At 48.3% G+C, this 24,969-nt stretch overlaps 1 protein-coding gene across 2 annotated transcripts in view; it reads left to right on the top strand.

Annotated features, from left to right (window-relative positions):
• LOC148478227 (uncharacterized) overlaps positions 1–24,969 on the top strand; it is a 198,582-nt gene that overhangs the window by 65,812 nt on the left and 107,801 nt on the right. For both annotated transcript variants that reach the window (XM_088455750.1, XM_088455749.1), the window contains exons 7-11: positions 685–792; positions 8,462–8,518; positions 10,644–10,774; positions 12,468–12,522; positions 15,139–15,231. In XM_088455750.1, the coding sequence (XP_088311876.1) occupies positions 685–792; positions 8,462–8,518; positions 10,644–10,774; positions 12,468–12,522; positions 15,139–15,231 (444 nt within the window). The remainder of the gene's footprint in view (positions 1–684; positions 793–8,461; positions 8,519–10,643; positions 10,775–12,467; positions 12,523–15,138; positions 15,232–24,969) is intronic.

Below are 24,969 nucleotides of genomic sequence, written 5' to 3'. Positions count from 1 at the left end.
GTGGAGCCCCTACGGACCCTGAAGAAGAAAATGTGTTATGGTAAAACTTACCTTTTGTTAACTCTCTTTCTTCAAAGTCTACAGGACACCCGCCCTGACGCACCTGGCTTCTATGTGTTTCTTCTCTTGGTCACTTGTTTCCTTCTCTGTGTGAGAGTGTGATTCCTCAGTGTACCAGTCTTCCTTCTCTTCTGTCCTGCTCCTTCCTTGGGCTTGTTAACAAAACTGAAGTGCTCTCAGGCAGTGGGAGGGGTATAGGGGGAAGGACCGGAGCACCCTGGGATTGAAAAGCTTTGCTGTTGGTGTCCGGTCCTGCAGGTCCCACCTACACCCCAATGTCTCCCTGTGGACCCTATGGACTTCGAAGAAAGAGAGTTAACAAAGGTAAGTTTTACTATAACTCCTTTTCATCCACCCTCTATCTTAAGTAAATGCAGAAAAGTTGAAAATAATTAGTATATTATATTACACACAAACACACACACTAGCTTAGGCTGAAGTTGGTAAAGCTACCAGTATGGCACTATGTTTAGAGGAAACTGAAGCACCCAGGAGTAACAGAACATGGGAGGGACATATAAACTCTATACTGAGATAAGCAAATGTACTCCCTATGCTGATAGAAGTTTTTTTTTTTTTAACCACAAAAAATCCACAATATTTTGTTTTCTTTTTAATTTGTAGGTGACGGCAGAAGACTGTAGAGAAATAATCGGCGCTTGTAAAGAGAGCGGCATCATACTGGCAGTGGGACATGTCTTGCGTTATCATCCGGTTTCAAATCGAGTGAAGGTAAAACGCTGCAATATTAATACCGTTAAATAGCTAATGTGTGATGCTGTGAATTAGTGTAAATGAACATTACTCTGCATCCTGTTACACACAAAAAGTCCTCACATTACATCGTCATTTATTGTCATTTTCACAATTCTTTTTATAGAAGTGCCATAAAGCGCAAAACACAAGTACTCTTGTTCTGTATTTTCCATTTAATGACCTGTATTTGCTGTTTTTCTGTGTATACTGTATGTGCTGCTGCTTCTCTCGATATCTGTTTTCCTTCATGTACAGAGACTGTCACTTTTCCTCCTCTGTCAGCTTTCTGGCCCTCTCTTGGATTTCTTCCTTGGCCCATTTGGTTTTAGGGGCAAGATTTACTCAGGCGAGAGACTATGGTTGAAAAAGTCCATTAGTGACCATGCAAGAAATTATCAGGTCTGGTATGGGCCCAAATGTGATAGACTGCAAGACGCGGGCAGAGGCAAGATATGGGCGATGTAGCTGCTAAACTTAAGGCAGCAATTTGTTTTTGACTTAAAATAATTTGCAGCTTTAAATCTAGTAGCTACATGATCAAAATCTCAGCGCTGCCCGTATCTCACAGGTTGTTACGTTTGGGCTATGGTTAGTTACATCTGTGGGGCCAAAAACAACTGCAATCTATTTGGCATAGGTGAGACTTGTATTATTATTATTATCCTATATTATTTATATGGTGCTACAAGGTGTTGGCAGCGCCTTACAATATACACAACCAGTAACAGTATAAACACAAAAAACCCCCCTTACATCAGAGACGTCACAATGGTGGTGACAGCCGGTGGGACACCTACCAGCCCTTAGCGTGTGACCGTGTGTAGCCTCATGCCCCCTGATTTGTGCCTTTTTGTGGGCGTGACCGCGTGTCATGCCCCCTTCCATGTCACGCTCGGGGCTTGCCCAGTGCTCCGGGAGTAGCTGGGATTGGCAAGCCCCCAACCTCTACCACACAGTGTGGATGGTGTGCCATCATCCATTACCACTGCAGTGCTGTTCGGTGACACTATCCGAGGGGGTGATACCAACATAGCAAACCAGCTTTGCTATTTTGGTGTCGCCCACTTGGATGGCGTCACCCGGTGCGGCCCGCAAACCCCTAGTTACGTCACTGACTTACAGAACAAGTACAAGCAGCAGTGGGACAGCAGAAGCCAAATGTTTGGTGCCGTTGTTGGCAGTGAGGAGATGATGGTATAAGTGAGGGAGGGAAAAGCTCAAGAAGGAAGAAGGCCCTGCTCGTGAGAACTTACATTCTGGTTGATTGTCCAATAACAGCAATATCCATGTATGTGTGTCCATCAGCTGGCTTTATAGTGTGGACCGCTTGTAATTCATGGTTCCTAGATGCTACATGTGATGCTGGCTCAGTGGGCCTAGGCGCTATTATCACGTTATTGTTATTATTACTATTATTAGCATTTGTTTATTGGGCGCCACAAAGTTCTGCCGTGCTGTACAGAGCAAATGTACAAACCAGGGTAAATAAAGTACCTACATTTACATATATACAGTACATAATTACATGTGTAGGCACAGTTACAAGTGTTCTTTCCTCCGTTTAATGAACATACTTTTCTGAAATGCAAATACTTCTCCATGTTTTTATCAACTTATAAAGACCTGAAAATAAGAATAAATGGTGAGAACTGCAGTTAACAAATTGTATTGTGTTCAATATTGAAAATTAGGGACTTTTCCAGGTTCAGATATTTAAAACCTGGGATTCTCCCCTAGAATGTAGGGACAGCAGATATCTATGACCCTTTTATATGGAGAAGAAGCTCCATGGCTCGCACTAAGGGTCTGATTCAGAGCCGGACGCTATTTGCGCTCGCTCGTTCTGAAAAAGGGGCTGGCTATTCAAATTAACCGTTCGCTCTTTGCGGTCTGTTGACGCCTCTATGTCTGAACGAGCGAACAAAACTTGCGGTCGTAATTTTGAAAAAAGCCCCCTGGCCGCTCGCATCATACGTCATGTCCGCTATTTATTAGATTAATCGAGTACATCGAACGGCGTATGAACTGCTCGCTATTCTTGTGGTTGGTTTTTCCTACCACTATATTGCGAGCAGTTCTGACTATAAAACAACCAAGTGACGTGGTCAATGACGCTGCTTTGTTAATTATGCACACCCTTAAAACGCCCGTTTTGACCTTTAAGCACGCCTGCGTTCTGATCTCCACTCCCCGTTTTTAAGCACCTTCCCCTGTGACCACCCACATACGCCTCCTCCTGTCACTCAAAGTAGCAGGCATTCGCTATATAGCTCACAAACGATTTTCGGCCGCACTGACTGGTTCGCGCATGCGTATTACAATCCGTACACATGCACAGATGTGCGAACATCGCTCGGAACGAACGAGCGGCCGCTTACGAGCGGCTCTGAATGAAGCCCTAAGGCGTTTAGCTGACTATTTAGGTGACTAGCTGGGAAAGTAAATCGAGCCTTATATGTCCATTAGTAAGACCTAGCCATGATCCCTCTTCATAGGGTTCAAGTCTGACATTGATAGGACCTTGATGGTGAAACAGCATAATCTTATTTATCATCAGTCTAAATTGTATCTTATATTTGCCCGTTAAGGTATCGGGGACACATGTCCGCCTGCGCTGTTTGAGTAGGGGTTCAGCACAGTGGTTCTAATGGAGCATACACACGGTCACATTTGTCAGATGTGTCAGTTGAACGATTTGAAGTATGAACGATTTTTGACTGTATTAAAACGAATGGAATCATCCAAATCTGACTACAAACACGTCAGATATCGTTATCTGACCATCGGGAACGCGCATCGTTCATCGTTCAGGCATGTCAGATATGTCAGATTTTCCTTCAGATTTGAACGATTTTTTAAATCGTTATCGTTCAGATCTGAAGAAAAATCTGACCGTGTGTATGCACCATATTCTTTTTAATTGCTTAAACTCCTTCACTTTTAAAAAATGTTTTCTCATACCTCAACATTTTATTTTTAAGATAGTTTTACAGTAGAAGATTAAGTTAATACAGATCTTGCTTCCTTTTTACCTTCAAAAGCGGCAAAGTGTGCGACTGCGTCTGTATCTGCATGCAAATGACATCTCCCATGCAGATACAGCCGCAGTCGCACACAGAATATAGGCATGCCGCATATCATTTTATTCAGCAGAAGCTGAATGCCCGCACTATTCACAATGCTTTGCGTATAAGACGCATTTGAAGGTAAAAGGTTCCACGAAACGACGCTCGGCACTACCGAGTCACGCCACGGCTTGGCAAGACTAGAAGGACTGTTTAACGTGCAAAGAAGATTTATGTGGACGCATCTGTAGTACAAGTACCCCTAGTTTAGAACCCCGGTCTTATTGGTGCATACACACGTAGCGATTTTAAAGAACGATTTGAACAATGTTGTTATCATGACCGTTATCGTTCAAATCGCTCATTTAAAATGACCCTACCAACTTATCAGCGATGCGCGGACACGTATGCACGATAGCGATATCATCCATCGGCCGTGCATGCCGGTCAACTTGCTCGATATTGAGAAAGTTACTATAGGGACCCGCTATAGTTGCCGGTAAGTAGGTGGTGTGCTGGGTGACCGATATCAATCACCCAGCACACCAGGGATGGCGCATGACGATCAGCCAGCGATATCGTATCGCTGGCTGATCGCTACGTGTGTACGCGCCATTAGAAGGGTCTACAGATACCTGTACTTTTGCAGCATGGAGTTCCTCTGTGTGAAGTTTTAGTGTCTGCCAAAATAGTCTCCTATAAAGCATTAGGATCTTAAATAGAACAGCAATTTGAGGCAGAGGGTCCTATGTGTTCAAAAACAGGAGCATATTCCACAAGCATTTCAAAGACATATATCCAGGTCAGGGATACATTTTACCTTTAGATTATTTCTGCTAAATCAGTTGTCAAGATTTTCCTGACATTCTGAAAGATCTTCGTATTTGTTCTGAAAAGGTTTAGAGGAAAAAAGTCCTCATAGCCCCTGGGTTACAAGGTCATCTTGAGCTCATTGATGCCACGACCCCTCTCTGTGGAAATCTGCGAATGTTAAATGCTGGGCACATCTTTGCGACCACCCTTTCTAAGCAATGTTTCAATCGACTTCACTCCCAATCGGAAGTACTGACCACAGTGCCGATACGCATGTAAACACCTATACAATCATACCGGCACCCTTCGATCCCAGTGGTCCCAAAATATCGAAAGAAAAGACTGTACCACTTTACACACTCTCCCGATTCCTGGCTACACCCACGACATATCTGCACAGAATTATTATAATGTGTTGGAAAATGGCGTGATTACAGAGCATAACCAAACCTCCAAGGAAGAGAACAGGAGAACTGGAAATATCTGGGGGAAATATATGATAATAGTTTGCCTTAATTACCTATACAGGATACATGTTCTGTGGTTGAGCTGCAGGCAGGGCCGTAGAGAGCCAGCCTGGGCACCATTACAATGGGGGGCATGACCTAATCGCGGGAGGTGTGGCCACCTCCCCTTAGAAAATAATTGAAGAAACGCTATTTGAGCGCTAAGGAGGGGAGGGTGCTGTGAACCCCCCCCCAGCCAGATGCAAATACAGAGGAGGGCGCAATCAATGTGATCGCTCCACCCCCCCCCCACAGGCAGAGGAACGGAGACTGCTGCTGCTGCTCAGCGGCAGCAGTCTCCGTGGTCCCACTGCAGCCCAGCACACTACAGCATGCAAAATATGCTAACGAATGCATGCGCACGCCAACCGCAACACCATACCAAGATGCCCACCACTGTATAAAACTGCCCACTTCCCATGACATGCATCCGCAAGTCAGCGAAAACATTGGTAACATCGAACCCATACGCACAGTTGTGGTTGACCATGACCTGCCGCACAAACTGCTAAACTGCAATGCATGCGCAGAATGGAAACATCGGCCTGCTGCGTGCGAATGCAGTCTTGCGAACCAACCTGAATCAGGCCCACTGACCACTGGGTTTTGTGACATTTGTACGTCTGTGTGTGATGGAATCTTTGTAAAAAGGGCGCTGAGGCGAGCAGCCGCGTCTTTTCCTTGCGCCAGGTTCCCTTGTGCTTCATCAGTCACTGTTTACATGTGTAAAACGAATTCCTCTGCAGTTAAAGTCGCAGCCTAGCGTGTCTAGTACACTGTAAGCGGCTTTTTGCTGTGTCTGCGATGTAAAGAAAAATGTTACTCCTGCGCTGTATGATGTAAAGACGCTCTGTGTATGAGGACACATCTGTGTGTGGTATATACAAACCTTGGGGACTGATACAGATTAGTACATACGCCGGTTGGGAGAGCGCAGTTTGCCTGTTTTTGCACTACGCTTGCTATGTAACTGAGGGCCTAATTCAGACCCGCTCGCTACCGCAGGACGCTCGCAAGCAGGTCGATGGTGCCCTAATGCGCATGCGCACGACGGAGGGAGCTCCGTCGTGCGCATGCGCGAGACCCCCATAGCGACAGCCAAGCTGTCGTTATGGGTCTCGCACCAAAGGGGGCGTGCTGTCGATGGTGAGTGACAGCACGCCCTCTTTGGTGGGCGTGTTGGGGACGTGGCTGCCAGACGGAGGCGTTACCATGGGAACGCCTACCGTCTGAGTCCGGCCCCACTGACATCACTAGTGATGTCAGTGGGAGTGATTTTGGCTCTGATAGAGCCAAAATCACTCCAGGGCTTGCGGCAGCGAGACCCTACCGTAGGGTCTCGTCGCAAGCCCGATGGTCGCGATGGTCAAGACATGACATGACAACATGGTCATCATGGCCGCTCGCTATAGCTGTGGGTGGTCACCCACAGCTATACGAGCGGCCAGGAGGCCGCTCCATTTTAAGGTAGGAGGGCCATGATTCAGAGCGAGCGCTCTGGTCAGAGCGTCCGGTTCTGAATCAGGCCCTGAGCGCACACAAGTGTGGACAATGCAGAGATATGTTCATTTTTTATCACATTTACACTTACAAGTGAAGAGATAGAAAAGGGTTGCGTGCCAATGCACCCAGCGCTTAGTGAGGGCATGCTGACATATCTATGGCCCTTGCAGAGTTGGACTTGTGCACAGGTATGCCCTTTTTGGGGGCGTATCTTTTGCACTTAGTATAGGGAGGTACAAGTGTGCACAGATGATGATCACTAATAGCTAAACAAGCATACACATAGGAGGCGGCACACCGCAGGACCCATACAAATCTGTATTTGGGTGAATATATGCATTGTCCATGCACGCAGTTCCGGAACAACATACAGTCAGGTGCATAAATATTGGGACATTGACAGAATTTTCATATTTTGGCCTCTATTCACCACCACAATGGCTTTGAAATGAAACAAAAAAAGATGTGCTCTAACTGCAGACTTTCAGATTTAATTTGAGGGTAATTACATCCAAATCAGGTGAACGGTGTAGGAATTACAACGGTTTCTATATGTGCCTCCCACTTTTTAAGGGGCCAAAAGTAATGGGACTATCAACTCAAAAGCTATTTCATGGACAGGTGTGGGCTATTCCCTCGTTATTTCATTATCAATTAAGCAGGTAAAAGGTCTGGAGTTGATTCTAGGTGTGACATTTGCATTTGGAATCATTTGCTGTCAACTCTCAATATGAGATCCAAAGAGCTGTCACTATCAGCGTCTGTGTACAGCGATCGCATTGTCTGGTTCGCGCACCTCTCTTGGCAGGCAGGCTACGTGCGAACGGGTCTGAATCAGGCCCTAAGACCCTTGTGTTTAGGCCACCAGGTCATCATGCCCCCCTCTCCCCCCCCCCCCCCCGACATATACAGTACACACACACACACACGACCCTCGCACTTTCCCCTTCAACACACACACACGACCCTCGCACTTTCCCCTTCAACCTCCACTACGACCCTCGCACTTTCCCCTTCAACCTCCACTATAGAATCTCTCGGGGGGGAGGGCCATGAAGTGGGCAATTATGTTCCATGAGCAGTGCCACTATGCAGCCTGTGTGTGTGTATTAGGGTCAGTATTCGGCAACACTTACATAGTTCTGAGCTCCTGGTTCTCAGCAAAATGTTGCCGTTTAGGAGTATTAGTCCAGCTGACAAGCAGGGCCCTCACCACCACTTGTCTTCCTCCATCATTCTCATCTGTGCTTGTTCTATATGCGGTTGTGTCTTGAATGATTTGTAACCGACTGTCTGGCGCCCCTGATTTTTTTTTTGGGCGTTTCCTGAATAAATGATGATGATGAAAATGGCTGCCTACGCTGTGTACATGACAGGTCACTGTAATCCCACTGCTGTCCCCTGTGTGCAGCCACCCGCTGCCAGGAAACTGCCCTCCTAGAGACGTCTTCATTTCAACATCTTACTGGATCTTATTGGGACTCACACAATTGGAAACCAATTCAGCCTTTAGGCTGCCATTCCCCTGAGAAGTACTGTATTTGTGCTGTGCTCCCCCATGTCCGTCCCTTGCCGCGTTTATGTATTCAGCTTTGGTATTTCACAAGAGTATTGCTCAGTTGCAAAGAAATTGTCACTTCTTGATAAGTCTAAAAGGGAAATGTCCTCCATTATAAAGACAACCACAAAACCCTGAATGCTATCCGGCAGCGTCTCTACAGGCCTCATTTCATAGTTTGTTTTTATTCCTGATTATAGGAACTGCTGGATTCTGGTGTTATTGGCGATATTGTGCACATTCAGCACATGGAACCTGTGAGTATAATGCAATGGGTCTGCTTATTTCTTAAGGGACCCCAAAAACCTTACCCATTTGTATCCCCTTACTCAATACCATGGATAGTAATAAGACCAATCCATCATCAATGTGGCCGATTGGTAAGCTACCCATCACAACTGGGCGGGCATTTGAATTTGGCCGCCTAGTTGATATGTCAGTGTCGATAGTTCCTGCAGCAAGTTTACAGGCAATCTGCGGATCACCCATACATGGAGCCAGATGCACCGATATATGTTCATCGCGTCCGCTGTACTGCAAGGCTGACCTGATACATTTGTGAACGACATGGTTCACTGGCATGCATACCCACTAACACACTCATGATATATCTCTTGTCAATAGAGCGAGCGATATAGCGTCAGGCGTGTACCCAGCTTTACTGACTTTCAAAGCCCTACATAACAGGGTTCAAGGTAACGGAAGCAGCTCCTGATTTCTGATACTCCTGCTCGCTTGCTGTCATCTGTAGATGGACATTTAGCGGTGCCTAGAATCTCCCATAATGTATTTGGGGTCGAGCTTTTAGCTTTGCGCCTCAGATTCTCTGGAACCCTCTTCCTTGCTCAGCTCCAGAGGCCTCCACTATGGAAACCTTAAAAAATAGAAAAAAGATTTATCTGTGTACTTACGCGTTTCATTAACGCCCCTATCATTTCTAAAAACAATCCAAATTGTTTGCGCTCTTTGCTGGTAAGTTTATTTTGTATCTTTTTTTAAGTGCAAATGTGAAGCGCTTTGAGTCCTGTTGGGAGAAAAGTGCTATAAAAATAACATTATTATTAATATTTAGAAGATGGTGTAAGCTAAATGCACTTTAGGTAAACCTTTGAATCTCCCATTGGTAGGGAATGTTGGGATTTGTAGTTTCACGGCTAGAGAGCCACATGTTGCCTAAGGGATCGGTATGGCTTTAATCCCAACGCTGGAAGACCGGCGGTTCTAATCCCGACAGGTAAGTAGTTTTTTATTCACTAACCTGCCCCCCCCACCTAACCTTAACCCTCTCTTAGGGGTGCCTAACCCTAAGCTCCACCCCAAGTGCCTAACCCTAACCCCCCCTGTAAGTGCATAAACCTAACCCCCCCCCCTTCTCCACAGCCTAAACCTAAGTCTCCCGGGTGGGTGCCTAACCCTAACCTCCTCCCGGGGGTGCCTAAACCTAACCCTCCAGAGGGGGGTGCCTAACCCTAAGTCCCGCACAGGAGCCCCTAACTTAACCCCCCCCCCCCACGCGGCTGTCCGCTCCCGGCTTACCTTCGATCGGGGTGCCGGGTGTTGGGCTGCCGGCACAGGTAAAATGACAGGCGTTGGGATTTCGACACCTGTCATTAGACCCTTGCCGGGATTAGACAGTCGGGATGCCGACGGTTGGCATTTAGACCGTCGGCATCCTGACTGCATAGTGTTGCCTAAACCTGGTGTAAGTTATTAACAATCTCCTTAGAGCTACAAAATAAAAGGTCCAGGGTGGAAAACAAACTAGGGTTCCCTATACCACCCTGATTAGGACGTCATACTGCTCATATCACCGAGATGTTTAGATGACTCAACTGGTTATTTACACAAGTGGAAAGCACATGGCAGATGTGTCTTTGTGATGCCAAACACTTATTTCCATACAGAAGTGCCCATATTTACTAAGAAGCACAAGGATTCATGAGCCAATATGATGCATCTCTTGTGTCCCAGGATGGCGCACAACATATTACTCCCTACAAAATTGGCCCAGCTCTCGGCAGCCTCGTACTTGCAGCTGGACTTTAATGGGAACGCGCATTTCCGAGCACATTTTAACCAAAGTCTTAAAAGCTCTTAAACATCTAAAAACCTGAAAGGCAGCCCCCTGATGTTCCTTCTCTCAAACAAATAAATTAGGACTTAAATGAAGTGTCTTAGAATAGAACAACCCCTTGAGATGTCTTTCTCATGCCAAACAGAACTATCGAAGCTCTTGTGGAATGAAATTGAATTGCGACAATTTGTAAAGTTAGCAGCAAACAACGTTGGATTTATCAAGCCTCATACCTGCAATATTGCTATCCAGTTAGTGTTATCCGGCTGTAGTCTCACCATATGTTTTCTCTTTGTATTAATGTACAGATTGGTCATTGGCACTTTGCTCACTCGTATGTGCGAGGAAACTGGAGGAATGAGGAGCAGAGCACGTTCTCCCTGCTGGCAAAGTCCTGCCATGACATTGACCTGATCTGTTACTGGATGGGGAAGCAGAGGTATTGCCTTTATCTGTATTGTCTGTTTCATTGTGCAGATTATAAACCAAGGGGGAGATGTAAGAATAGATGTCCCTTGTATGTTGTGTAACTGCGCACGTTATGTTCTGCAGTTACCGGGTCCCTGCATGTTTAGGGACCAGAATGATGGGGGTGCTATGCGTCCTATTATTATCGGCAACACTATTAACTAGATAAGGGTGACTATCCGGTTTGGCAAGTTGTAAATGGTCAGTGGCACTGATCGTCCTGAGAACTGCAGCTATACATTTTGATTGGGGCATGGGCAGACTCCCTATAAGCGCCGGTCAAAGCAGCTGATATAGGGAGAGTGCGATTCGCCACAGAGGGGGGTTCACACTTCAGCAGATGTTTTTATAATACATTGCGTCGGTAATTGGCCCTTCTTCATCTCGATAAGGGGCGAAGCAGGGCCATGCATTTTAGGATCTTTATTGGCCACGTTAATACATCTCCCCCATATAACTAGAAGTGATGATGCTCATGTACACCCAGAAATAGCTTTGAGGCGAGTCTTGCTCTATCCTCCCTTTATGTAATCTCCCATTTAAGTTTGACCATAGCAACAGGGGCGTATATATAATGGGTGCAGGGTGTGCGGCGCACAGGGGCCTCTGGGTCCAGGGGGGCCCACACCGCACACCCTGCACCCATAAATTCTTTATACTTAACCTGTCCGTTGTCTACAGTAGTGCTGCTCTGCAGAGCAGCAAAAGTCCCTGGGAAAATGACGGCGGGCATTTTCCCGGTGACTCGCGCATGCGCAGCGCTGCTGTCCCAGAGAAACGGCGCTGGCTCCATTTTCCCGGTGACCTGCACATGCGCAGTAGATTCTGGCATTAATCCAGAATCTACTGGCACACCACCCAATGCGGCACCGCGCGAGAGAGAAGGGGGCCCCGCACTGAAGCCTACACACGTGCCCCCTCCTCTCTTAAAGCGCCCCTGCATAGCAAACCCCATTTCTCTTCTCTCCACTAATAACCCCATGCATTGGGCATGGATGGAACCCTGGGGAAGGTAGCATTCCAGCCCACATGGATGTTCTACTGGCCATATGACCCCAGTTCTCATGTGTAGGGTCACAAAACGATTATGAAAACTGATTTATGACCCTCAGAGTCTGTCAGCTGATTATCACATGTAGATAAATGCAGTCGGGAGATGACCCACTAGCTCGCTGTGTGAGAGTGAAACTTCCTCATTTCAAATACTAAGTAGATATTAGGGGGTATAGAACACCCCAGCCCCATCGCAATGTATATTACTGTTTGCCAAGGAATTTGACAGCAGCGTGGTGGCTCTGGCAGAACAGGGCATCCCAGGGCTAGATGTAAGCTGATCATTCCAAATTTCAGTCCTGGGATGCCCTTTGTAGCTTAGCATAGCCCTCTGCTGGTGAGTCCCCCGACCAGTCACCATAAATATTGTAATGCAGCGGAGAATCTCCATCACCTAGAAATAAAAATAAATTATACCTTTTAAAGACTATAGAAAACAAGTTGTGGAATTTCTAAGCTCACTTAACAATCCCTCAAGAGAGAGGGCTGAGGACAAATTATTGGTACTATTTTTATTACTGACAATGATAAAATGTTAATATTGATAGAGGGGACAGGGTAGTGGCAGTTGATTTGGCATACCCTTTGATGAAACATATATCTCTTTACAGATGTGTGAAGGTGTCCTCATTTGGAACACTGTCCCACTTTACTAAGGAGAACAAGGTATGTGTAGATCACAGTCAGACCCGTAACTAGACTTTTTGGTGCCCTGTGCCAGAAAGAGCATTGGCGCCTCCCTCATTTTTCAAAGGGACATAGGACCTGATTCAGACCCACTCGCGAGCGGCTGTCCGCTCGCAAGTGGGTCGATGTTATGCACTGAGCATGCGCACGACGGAGGGAGCTCCGTCGTGTGCATGCGCCAGACGCGACGAGCGAAGGAAAGTCCTTCGCTCGTTGTGTCCGATCAAAGGGGGCGTGCTGTCAATGTTGATTGACAGCACGCCCCCTTTGGTGGGCGTGCCGGGGGCGTGCCTCCCTGACGGGGGCGTTCCCACGGGAACGCCTCCCGTCAGAAGCCGGCCCACTGACATCACTAGTGATGTCAGTGGGAGTGATTTTGGCTCTGATAGAGCCAAAATCACTCCGGAGCTTGCGGTTGAAAACCTCAACCGCAGGCTCCGGCTCGCAAATTCGATGGTCGCGATGGTCTCGACCATCGCGGCCATCACAAAGCACGCTCGTATAGCCTGTGGGTGGTGACCCACAGCTATACGAGCGTCCAGGAGGACGCTCCATGAAAATGGAGCCCGGCCCTCATTCAGAGCGTGCGCTCTGCTCAGAGCGTACGGCTCTGAATGAGGGCCATAATGCACCCAAAAAAGGGCCATTGCTTCATGGGAAAGGGCCAGGGAAGAGATAGGAGAAACCAGGAGATGCTGGAGATGAAATAAGAGGAAGCTACAAGCAAGAATGATAATAAACAGAAATTTGAAAGGCCCAAACAGCGCCCCCTGACCTGTGGTGCCCTGTGCGATGGCACCGGCCGCACTACCCTAGCTACGGCCCTGATCACAGTTCCCGTTCTGAATTGTAAATGACAGTGACGGGGGATTTCTGAGACGTAGGGCAGTGGCTATACCAGGGGGATGTCTGAGACGTAGGGCAGTGGTTATACCACCAGGGGGATGTCTGAGACGTAGGGCAGTGGTTATACCAAGGGGATGTCTGAGACGTAGGGCAGTGGTTATACCAGGGGGATGTCTGAGACGTAGGGCAGTGGTTATACCAGGGGGATGTCTGAGACGTAGGGCAGTGGTTATACCAGGGGGATGTCTGAGACGTAGGGCAGTGGTTATACCAGGGGGATGTCTGAGACGTAGGGCAGTGGTTATACCAGGGGGATGTCTGAGACGTAGGGCAGTGGTTATACCAAGGGGATGTCTGAGACGTAGGGCGGTGGTTATACCAGGGGGATGTCTGAGACGTAGGGCGGTGGTTATACCAGGGGGATGTCTGAGACGTAGGGCAGTGGTTATACCAGGGGGATGTCTGAGACGTAGGGCGGTGGTTATACCAGGGGGATGTCTGAGACGTAGGGCAGTGGTTATACCACAGTGATAGTCTGATCACCCAGGGATGAGTGCAGGGCTGCATTTAGCAGAGTAGCTTTGCTCCACAGGCTTAGCATTTTTCAGATGGCACTAGAGAAATGACTTTATATAAATGTTGTTATAGTTGGTTATACTTTTTTGCTTGTTCGTGTCGGTCCATGCTGAACTGCATAGCATGAAAGTGCAGGGGCGCAGAAATTGCTAATTTGTGGTTCTCAGAGGTTACAGTTACGTCTGGAAACATGGTGGCTTGATCCATTGTGCGTTATGCAGCCTAAATAGCACAGTGGTCGAAATATAAACATTTGAATTGATATAGTTTTCCTAATTATTATTATTATTGTTATTATGTCTAACAAGGTAGAAATGACTAATTTAGATAATGGTAGCAAACACGTAACCATTCATGTTTCTGTCTTTCAAACCCAGCTGCCTGTGATAACTGCCTATTGGGTCACACTTTTAAACATATTAATCTATGTACATTGCTCTTTAGGTATTTAGACATTACATGGATTCCCAGCATACTGATACTGGGCTAGTTGTGTCATAAGAATTTAGATTACGATTAGGTTAGATTAGGTCCCTTGAAGACATTAAAGACCAATTATGGGGCTTATTTATCATTTAAATGTTTCCAGGATATTCCCTACAAATAGCCGTTTTCAGGGGAGTACCTGCAATTACTAAGGATCCCCCAGATGTGCTGTGGAGGGATTGCAGCAGATATTTTCCATAGCTGCCGTGGTTCCTCCATTTTTGTCTGCAAATGAAGCCTCCATGAGTTTCTATGGGTCCTGCTGTGCTGCCGGAATAACCAAGCTCCCGTATGCATAGCATTCCCGGAGTTTGGCCCCAATAGCATTAAGCCATCTTCAGATGGAGTGATTTTATAGTAGCCTAAGGGCTATAACAAATTCTTCCGGAGAGGGATCTTCAGAATGTGATAAATATACCCCTATACCTTTTCTACTGGAAATTCTGAAACATTATTTTCCATATGTGACTGAATTAGGGGCTTCTTTCACCTGGGTCCCCCTGCTATTTGAGGTCAATGATTTTATCCATTGCGTGCAAAGGGGGTACCCGCATGCTTCAATTAAGAAGTTAAAGAAACTAATTGGATTCAAATCAGTTATTGTATAGCATAGAGTGGAGATGAACACTGATAATTGATGATGTCAAAACAATTTTATTTAAGTTTTTTTCTCTATTTTGTATTTAGCCCAAAGACGCCAGCAGCCGCTGCTTAGACTGCCCCGTGGAGGAAGCCTGTCCGTATTCAGCGCAGAAGGTGTACCTGCGGCACGCTCAGCAGGTGCGTACAGAGGAAACGGGATTTTATTCTAATCAAGCTAATTGTAATGGTGTCATTTCTTAGTGTTCTCTGATTTATATCTCTCACGTTAATATCATGGTGATTCCCCACTATAACAGTCAGCGTGTTATTAATGGCCTTATTGGTAGTGATATATTTTGCTCATATTTAACAGTGATCTATTCCTGCCCTAGGGGCTGATTTTGCATCCCACGCTTCTGCGGCCGCAATATTGTACTCTCGTATGCTAACGCGACAGTCTGCTGAACTAAGGGCCAGATTCAGAGATGTACGTTATCCCGATATTTACGAGGTTGAATATGCATGGCGGCCGCACTGCGCACATGCCAAATCCCCTTTGCGACGCCACTCACTGAGAAGATTACTGAGAACATTCCTGGCTCTCTTCTGCCGCTGCCATCCCTGGCTCTCTTCTGCCACTGCCAGCCCTGGCTCTCTTCTGCCGCTGCCATCCCTGGCTCTCTTCTGCCGCTGCCATCCCTGGCTCTCTTCTGCCGCTGCCAGCCCTGGCTCTCTTCTGCCGCTGCCAGCCCTGGCTCTCTTCTGCCGCTGCCAGCCCTGGCTCTCTTCTGCCGCTGCCAGCCCTGGCTCTCTTCTGCCGCTGCCAGCCCTGGCTCTCTTCTGCCGCTGCCAGCCCTGGCTCTCTTCTGCCGCTGCCAGCCCTGGCTCTCTTCTGCCGCTGCCAGCCCTGGCTCTCTTCTGCCGCTGCCAGCCCTGGCTCTCTTCTGCCGCTGCCAGCCCTGGCTCTCTTCTGCCGCTGCCAGCCCTGGCTCTCTTCTGCCGCTGCCAGCCCTGGCTCTCTTCTGCCGCTGCCAGCCCTGGCTCTCTTCTGCCGCTGCCAGCCCTGGCTCTCTTCTGCCGCTGCCAGCCCTGGCTCTCTTCTGCCGCTGCCAGCCCTGGCTCTCTTCTGCCGCTGCCAGCCCTGGCTCTCTTCTGCCGCTGCCAGCCCTGGCTCTCTTCTGCCGCTGCCAGCCCTGGCTCTCTTCTGCCGCTGCCAGCCCTGGCTCTCTTCTGCCGCTGCCAGCCCTGGCTCTCTTCTGCCGCTGCCAGCCCTGGCTCTCTTCTGCCGCTGCCAGCCCTGGCTCTCTTCTGCCGCTGCCAGCCCTGGCTCTCTTCTGCCGCTGCCAGCCCTGGCTCTCTTCTGCCGCTGCCAGCCCTGGCTCTCTTCTGCCGCTGCCAGCCCTGGCTCTCTTCTGCCGCTGCCAGCCCTGGCTCTCTTCTGCCGCTGCCAGCCCTGGCTCTCTTCTGCCGCTGCCAGCCCTGGCTCTCTTCTGCCGCTGCCAGCCCTGGCTCTCTTCTGCCGCTGCCAGCCCTGGCTCTCTTCTGCCGCTGCCAGCCCTGGCTCTCTTCTGCCGCTGCCAGCCCTGGCTCTCTTCTGCCGCTGCCAGCCCTGGCTCTCTTCTGCCGCTGCCAGCCCTGGCTCTCTTCTGCCGCTGCCAGCCCTGGCTCTCTTCTGCCGCTGCCAGCCCTGGCTCTCTTCTGCCGCTGCCAGCCCTGGCTCTCTTCTGCCGCTGCCAGCCCTGGCTCTCTTCTGCCGCTGCCAGCCCTGGCTCTCTTCTGCCGCTGCCAGCCCTGGCTCTCTTCTGCCGCTGCCAGCCCTGGCTCTCTTCTGCCGCTGCCAGCCCTGGCTCTCTTCTGCCGCTGCCAGCCCTGGCTCTCTTCTGCCGCTGCCAGCCCTGGCTCTCTTCTGCCGCTGCCAGCCCTGGCTCTCTTCTGCCGCTGCCAGCCCTGGCTCTCTTCTGCCGCTGCCAGCCCTGGCTCTCTTCTGCCGCTGCCAGCCCTGGCTCTCCTCTGCCGCTGCCAGCCCTGGCTCTCCTCTGCCGCTGCCAGCCCTGGCTCTCCTCTGCCGCTGCCAGCCCTGGCTCTCTTCTGCCGCTGCCAGCCCTGGCTCTCCTCTGCCGCTGCCAGCCCTGGCTCTCCTCTGCCGCTGCCAGCCCTGGCTCTCCTCTGCCGCTGCCAGCCCTGGCTCTCTTCTGCCGCTCCACCTCTTCTTTGCTGCTCTACTCCTGCTCCACTCTGCTGCTCTGCAGCTCTCTTGGGGGGAGATATATCAAAAGCTTGGAGACCGATAAGGTGGAGAGAGAGAAAGTACCAACTAATTAGCTGGTAACTGTCATTTATCAAATACAGCCTGTGAAATGACAATTAGGAGCTGATTGGTTGGTAGATTATCTCTCTCCTCTTTCTCTTTCTAATATTTGATCATCTTCCCCCCAGGGAGCTCTCTGACACAGGTAAACTGTAATGGCGGACCATTAGCAGGGGTCTTTAGGGTTACGGCACGCAGCGTTGTTTCTTTCTGTCAGAAAACAAGAATTCTCTAACATCTCTCAGAAAACTGGGGACTAACATCTATAATTTTACAGCTCCGAAGACCAAACATAAAGTTCATCAGATGGTAATTCTCTAAGATAAATTCATACTTTTTGTAACCCAAACCATAATGCACAAATATAGAAATAAGTTAATAGCTGAAGATACAGCCCCGGGTACATCTGTCATTCTGAGCAGAAGAGCAAAGTCTCTTTACAAGCGACAATATAGTAGGGACTGACTATTAAGTAACCTATTGTTCAGAGGCGGCTGCTTAGAAGATTGCCATCTGCTCATTAAAGCCATGCCAAACCTCCAGCATAAGCAGAGCAGACAACGTGGGCCTGGGAAATACAACTGAATAGGAAAGTTAAAGGGGAGAGACTTGTACGGCCACATACAAAAGGCCCTTGCCGTCTGCCAGGAGCCACAGAGTGCTTATAGTACATCTGCTCTACAGACTGCCCAAGTGCTCACCTCCCTATTTTTCCCCCTTTCTCTTTGTGGAGGAGAGAACCTGACATCTGTTCAGATTGTGTGACTGGAGAAATGGGTGAGGCATGTGGTTTCCTGTCAGTGTTAAGGAGCGTACACACTAGACGATATGCTCCCTGAGCGATATCGTCTAGTATGTTCCCGCAGGCTGCGCTCAATTTAGTTCATGACATTGAGCACACCTGCTGAACGATATCATTAACGATATCGTTCAGCGCCGGGCTCTCTCCCCCATTCCATAACATGCAGCAACCTGACGACATCGTCAGGTTGGCCTGCATGTTAACCCGATGAACGATTATGAGGAACGACCCGCGGGAACGTCGTTATCGTTCATCGTTTTTGTGTTAAAAATCGACGATAAAGTGGACGACTGAACGATAACGATACCGTTATCGTTCAGTCGTCCACTTTAATCGCCCAGTGTGTACGCACCGTTACTCTCTGGTTTTGTGGATACTATGTGATAGTATGAGAGTGATGCACTTTATAGGTGTATGGAGGAGACACTTACTGCAAATCAGTGGTGTATTACACTAATGGCACCCTGCTGTGACTTTCGCCGGCTTCCTCCTCAGACTAGCCGGAAAATGCAATGAGGATCAGAAGTAAGAAGCAGGTTTTCCTAGTGTGCAGGTCTGTGTGGTGTTTGTGGGGAGGTGGCAAGCGTATCTCCATAGCAGTACAAAGGCTAAGGGGGAACGGATCAAGCCTTCAAAACATTGCCCATAGCAACCAATCAGCTTCTGCCTATCATTTCACAGAATGTATTTGTTAAATGGTAGCTAGCGGCTGATTGGTTGCTATGGATAACTATGACTTGTCCACTTTTCCGCTCTTTTGAAGACTTGATATATTTCCTCCATGTTACCCATCAGGAGGGGGCATATATACAGCATCACATGCCGCTTTACAGAATGGGCAGCTGTAGGGGTGTCTATGTAAATAATGATGCATTAAAACGTTGGATACTTTCCCCCTAAAGCAGTGCAGGATAATTCATATAGAAAACACTAAAGGGGAGATGTATCAAACCTTCAAGAAAAGATTAAGTGGAGAAGTTTCCCCATAGCAACCTATCAGCTTCTACCTATTATTTATGTAGCACTGGCTATAAAATGGCAGGAGCTGATTGGTTTGGACAACTTCTCCAATTTATCTCTCTGAAATGTTTGATACATCTCCCCCTCTGTGCCAAATCAAGGCGTTCTGGCATTCACCGCAAAGATGACAACTTGTACCCATCTTGCCAATGTCATCATTGTACAATTATGCCACATGACACATTTCCTTGCAACTGTGAATTTGGAGACAGAACAGCAGCTTCCTGATAGGAATTGGCCTTATAGACACAGATGCTGATAGGAACTGACCTTATACAGACATATACTGATAGGAACTGACCTTATACAGACATATACTGATAGGAACTGACCTTATACAGACATATACTGATAGGAACTGACCTTATACAGACATATACTGATAGGAACTGACCTTATAGACACAGATGCTGATAGGAACTGACCTTATACAGACATATACTGATAGGAACTGACCTTATACAGACATATACTGATAGGAACTGACCTTATACAGACATATACTGATAGGAACTGACCTTATAGACACAGATGCTGATAGGAACTGACCTTATACAGACATATACTGATAGGAACTGACCTTATAGACACAGATGCTGATAGGAACTGGCCTTATACAGACATATACTGATAGGAACTGGCCTTATACAGACATATACTGATAGGAACTGACCTTATACAGACATATACTGATAGGAACTGGCCTTATACAGACATATACTGATAGGAACTGACCTTATACAGACTTATACTGATAGGAACTGACCTTATAGACACAGATGCTGATAGGAACTGACCTTATACAGACATATACTGATAGGAACTGACCTTATACAGACATATACTGATAGGAACTGACCTTATACAGACATATACTGATAGGAACTGACCTTATAGACACAGATGCTGATAGGAACTGACCTTATACAGACATATACTGATAGGAACTGACCTTATAGACACAGATGCTGATAGGAACTGGCCTTATACAGACATATACTGATAGGAACTGGCCTTATAGACACATATACTGATAGGAACTGACCTTATACAGACATATACTGATAGGAACTGACCTTATACAGACATATACTGATAGGAACTGACCTTATACAGACTTATACTGATAGGATCTGACCTTATACAGACATATACTGATAGGATCTGACCTTGTAGACACAGATGCTGATAGGAACTGGCCTAATAGAGACATATACTGATAGGAACTGACCTTATAGACACAGATGCTGATACGAACTGGCCTAATAGAGACACATACTGATAGGAACTGACCTTATACAGACATATACTGATAGAAACTGACCTTATAGACACAGATGCTGATAGGAACTGACCTTATACAGACATATACTGATAGGAACTGACCTTATAGACACAGATGCTGATAGGAACTGGCCTTATACAGACATATACTGATAGGAACTGGCCTTATACAGACATATACTGATAGGAACTGACCTTATAGACACAGATGCTGATAGGAACTGGCCTTATACAGACATATACTGATAGGAACTGGCCTTATACAGACATATACTGATAGGAACTGACCTTATACAGACATATACTGATAGGAACTGACCTTATAGACACAGGTCCTGATGGGAACTGACCTTATAGATACAGATGCTCATAGGAACTGGCCTTATAGATACATATCCTGATAGGACCTGACCTTATACAGACTTATCCTGATAGGAACTGACCTTATAGAATCATATCCTGATAGGAACTTGCCTAATAGAGACATATCCTGATAGGAACTGACCTTATAGATACATATCCTGATAGGAACTGGCCTAATAGAGACATGTCCTGATAGGAACTGGCCTTATAGATACATATCCTGATAGGAACTGACCTTATACAGACATATCCTGATAGGAACTGACCTTATAGACACAGATGCTGATAGGAACTGACCTTATAGAGACATATCCTGATAAGAACTGACCTTATAGACACAGATGCTGATAGGAACTGGCCTTATAGAGACATATCCTGATAGGAACTGGCCTTATAGAGACATATCCTGATAGGAACTGGCCTTATAGAGACATATTCTGATAGGAACTGACCTTATAGAGACATATCCTGATAGGAACTGGCCTTATATAAACAAATCCTAAAAGGAACTGGCCTCATAGACACAGGTCCTGATAGGAACTGACCTTAAAGACACAGATCCTGATAGGAACTGGCCTTATAGAGACATATCCTGATAGGAACTGGCCTTATAGAGACATATCCTGATAGGAACTGGCCTTATTTAGACACAGATCCTGATAAGAACTGGCCTTATAGAGACACATACTGATAGGAACTGACCTTATACAGACATATCCTGATAAGAACTGGCCTTATAGAGACATATCTGTTCCCCCTCTAGTGTTTAGTTCTGGACTTGCACCCCAAGCATAGTCCTGCTCTTGGGGACATTGATCTCAATGGCCACACAAAGTATTTCCGTTGTTGAAAAGGCCCATTCTCACACATTACAGCTTTGTGCACTGAGTGCTCCTTAATATGACAGGAGAACAGCAGTGAGTGTGGACACTGAAGTCCAGTAATGTGTAATCTGGTTGCACAGGTGCTGGGTTTGCCCAGTGCTGGTTCTCGGGAATCAGAATCATTAATTTTGATCTAAGGTAACAGGTGGCCCCCATGTAGTACTTCCTAACACCCTAAAAGTACAAGACCAAACAGTATTTGCTCTGTATTTATTAAATCAGCTTGGAAGAAAGTACTGTTTAACTAAAACAGTAAGGCTACCTCGTGGATTCAGCCGGTAAGCCAGCACCATTGAACTATAAGGGCCAAATGTAATAGGTAGTCTGTTTTGGTAAATTGCGAGTTTGGTGCTAAACTCGCAATTTCTACTTCAGGGTCCATAGGGTATCCACAGGATACCTTGGGGTATAGGTGATGACGTCAGGCATCGGGCACCATAGAGTTAAAGCTTTAAACCTCCCAGGATGCACTAGGGTCCCCCTCCTATACCCCGCCCCCGAGCCAAGGCATCTCAGTTTAGTTTGGTGCCCGGCCGGAGTCGGATGCACCTGTTAGAGGGTGGCCATGAAGAGCCCCTGAAGTTTTCGTCTTTGCAGCTGTGGCTGCACATCTGGAAGTACAGCATGGACAGTCAGTCCTGACGTCCATGCTGTCTTCCCTACACCCCCGCCGGTACCAGAACGCCGGTACCGATCCGGGAATGCTGGTAAGCATCTGGGGTCACAGCTAGCGGTGACCCCAGATGTTTGGGACCATGGCCGGATCCAAGGGGGACTACAAGGTAAGCAGCAGGGTCCCGCGGTGGGACCCTGCTGAACATGGTCCTAAGTCCCCGGGCAGCGGGCTCCCTGGGGACTGGCTGCAGCGTGGAGCCAGGTACTAACCTGCGCTTCCACTACCACCCTGGGACAGCGGACCGCGGCAGAGTGGTAGTGTTGCGGCGTCCCAGGGGTTAAATGCATGCCAGGGGAGCGCGCCTTCCCTGTCTCACAGCCGGCGCCTCCTCCGCTACACACAGCCCTCTCTGCTCTAGCTGACTGGTCCTGTGTCAGCGCTCCTCCCCCAGGCCGGCCTCCTCTCTGTTCCTCGGTGGCCATCTTTGGAAGAAGCATGGTGAGTGCTGCTGGACGCTGATGAACGGTGGCATTGCGGTCTGGGTCCCCCTGCATACCTCTCCTCCGTTGGATTAAGGTCTGTGTATGCAGCGCTGTGTCCTACCAGGCTCTGAGTGTGCATAGTTGAGGATCAGCGCTGATAGTGCAGGAATTGATTTCTTTGCATTGTATGTGACCTATGCTAGCGTCTGCTGCCTGTACTTTTTTTCTTCTGTCAGCATTTCACTGTCCCTGATCTTTCTGCTAAAGCCCTATTCCAATCTCTTTTTGGTGCAGAAACCCAATGGGTCGTATCGTGCGATACTCAACCTCAAAGCTCTCAACAAGTCTTTGCGGGTACCGAAGTTTCGGATGGAGACCCTGCGGTCCATCATTCTGGTGCTGGAACCTGGGGACTATATGGTGTTGTTGGACATACAGGACGCTTACCTGCATGTCCCTATTCTTTGGCGCCATCAACAGTTCCTCAGGTTTGCAATCCGCAACGACCACTTTCAGTTCCGGGCATTGCCTTTTGGCCTGGCGACAGCACCACGTGTTTTCACCAAGGTGATGGCGGTCATGGCGGCTTTCCTGCGGCTGCAGGGAGTCCGCATGTTACCATACTTGGACGACCTTCTCTTGGTGGCAGGATCTCCAGAGCTCCTTCTGCGCCACTTGGACCTGACCATTGCGGTACTGCGACGGCACGGCTGGTTGATAAACTGGCAGAAGTCCACACTGATCCCGTCTCAGCGGATTCTGCACCTCGGAGCCTTATTGGACTCCGGACAGCAGAGGATCTTTGTGACGGGGGAAAAGATCTCTGCCTTGCAGTCGAGGGTGCGCAGTTGTCTGCAGAGCCGCCGGGTGATGAGGTTACTGGGCTCCATGGTGTCGGTATTTGACATGGCGGAATATGCCCAGTTTCACTCCAGACCTCTACAGCACCGGATCCTGTCCAAATGGAATGGACTACCTCAGTCTCTAAAATCCCAGACGATAGTGCTCACTCCGGAGGTTCGCCTGTCCCTAGCCTGGTGGTTGCAGATGACCGATCTCAACAAGGGTCGTCCGTTCTGGGTGGCGAATTGGGTCCTGTTGACAACGGACGCCAGTCTTCGGGGCTGGGGAGCAGTTTCGGGTCCACACTTGTTCCAGGGCAGGTGGACTCAGGCAGAGGCAGAGCTTCCCATAAACATTTTGGAGCTCCGCGCGGTATTCAATGCTCTCCAGCAGGCACATCTGGTTCTCCGAGGTCACCCAGTGCAGGTCCAGTCGGACAACGCTACCACCGTGGCCTACATAAATCGGCAGGGAGGAACCCGAAGTCGGGCGGCTTTTGTAGAGGTGTCCTGAATCCTGGTATGGGCGGAGCGCAATCTCCCAGCCATATCAGCGGTATTCATCCCGGGGGTGCTGAATTTGGAGGCGGACTTTCTCAGTCGCCAGGACGTTCATCCGGGGGAATGGTCTCTGCACCCGGACGTCTTTCAACTGCTGGTGGACTGGTGGGGTCTTCCAGAGATCGACCTCATGGCGTCCCGGCAGAACAACAAGTTGCCGGTCTACGGGTCTCGCACAAGAGACGAAAAGGCATCTCTGGTGGATGCTCTGTCCGTCCAGTGGACGTTCCGGTTCGCTTATCTTTTTCCTCCGGTTTCCCTTCTTCCGCGAGTAATCCGGAAATTCAAACAGGAAGGAGGGACGCTCCTGTTGATAGCTCCCGCATGGCCCAGACGGCACTGGTTCTCAGACCTTCAGAGTCTGCCGTGGACAGTCCTCTACGGTTGCCGCTGCGGCCGACCTTCTGTCTCAGGGTCCCTGTCTTCATCCGGACCTGACTCGGCTGTCTTTGACGGCGTGGCTGTTGAGACGACCATGTTAAGGTCCAGTGGTTTTTCCAGCTCTGTAGTGCGAACCATGCTCAGAGCTCGGAAACCGTCTTCCGCGAGAATATACCATCGCGTGTGGCATACGTTCTTCCAGTGGTGTAGACCGAGAAGTTATGCACCTAGGGAATTTCGTCTGTCTAGAGTGCTAGCCTTCCTACAAGCGGGACTGGACCATGGGCTTCGCCTTGCTTCTTTGAAGGTGCAGGTTTCTGCCCTGTCTGTCTGGTTCCATCGTAGGATTGCTACAATCCCTGATGTGCGCACCTTTATGCAGGGCGTTTTGCG

The sequence above is a fragment of the Taudactylus pleione genome, unplaced genomic scaffold, assembly GCF_031769625.1.
Source record: "Taudactylus pleione unplaced genomic scaffold, aTauple2 ptg000671l, whole genome shotgun sequence".
Classification (NCBI taxonomy): Eukaryota; Metazoa; Chordata; class Amphibia; order Anura; family Myobatrachidae; genus Taudactylus; species Taudactylus pleione.
Note: the sequence above shows the minus strand (reverse complement) of the source record. Positions and strands in the feature narration are given on the sequence as shown.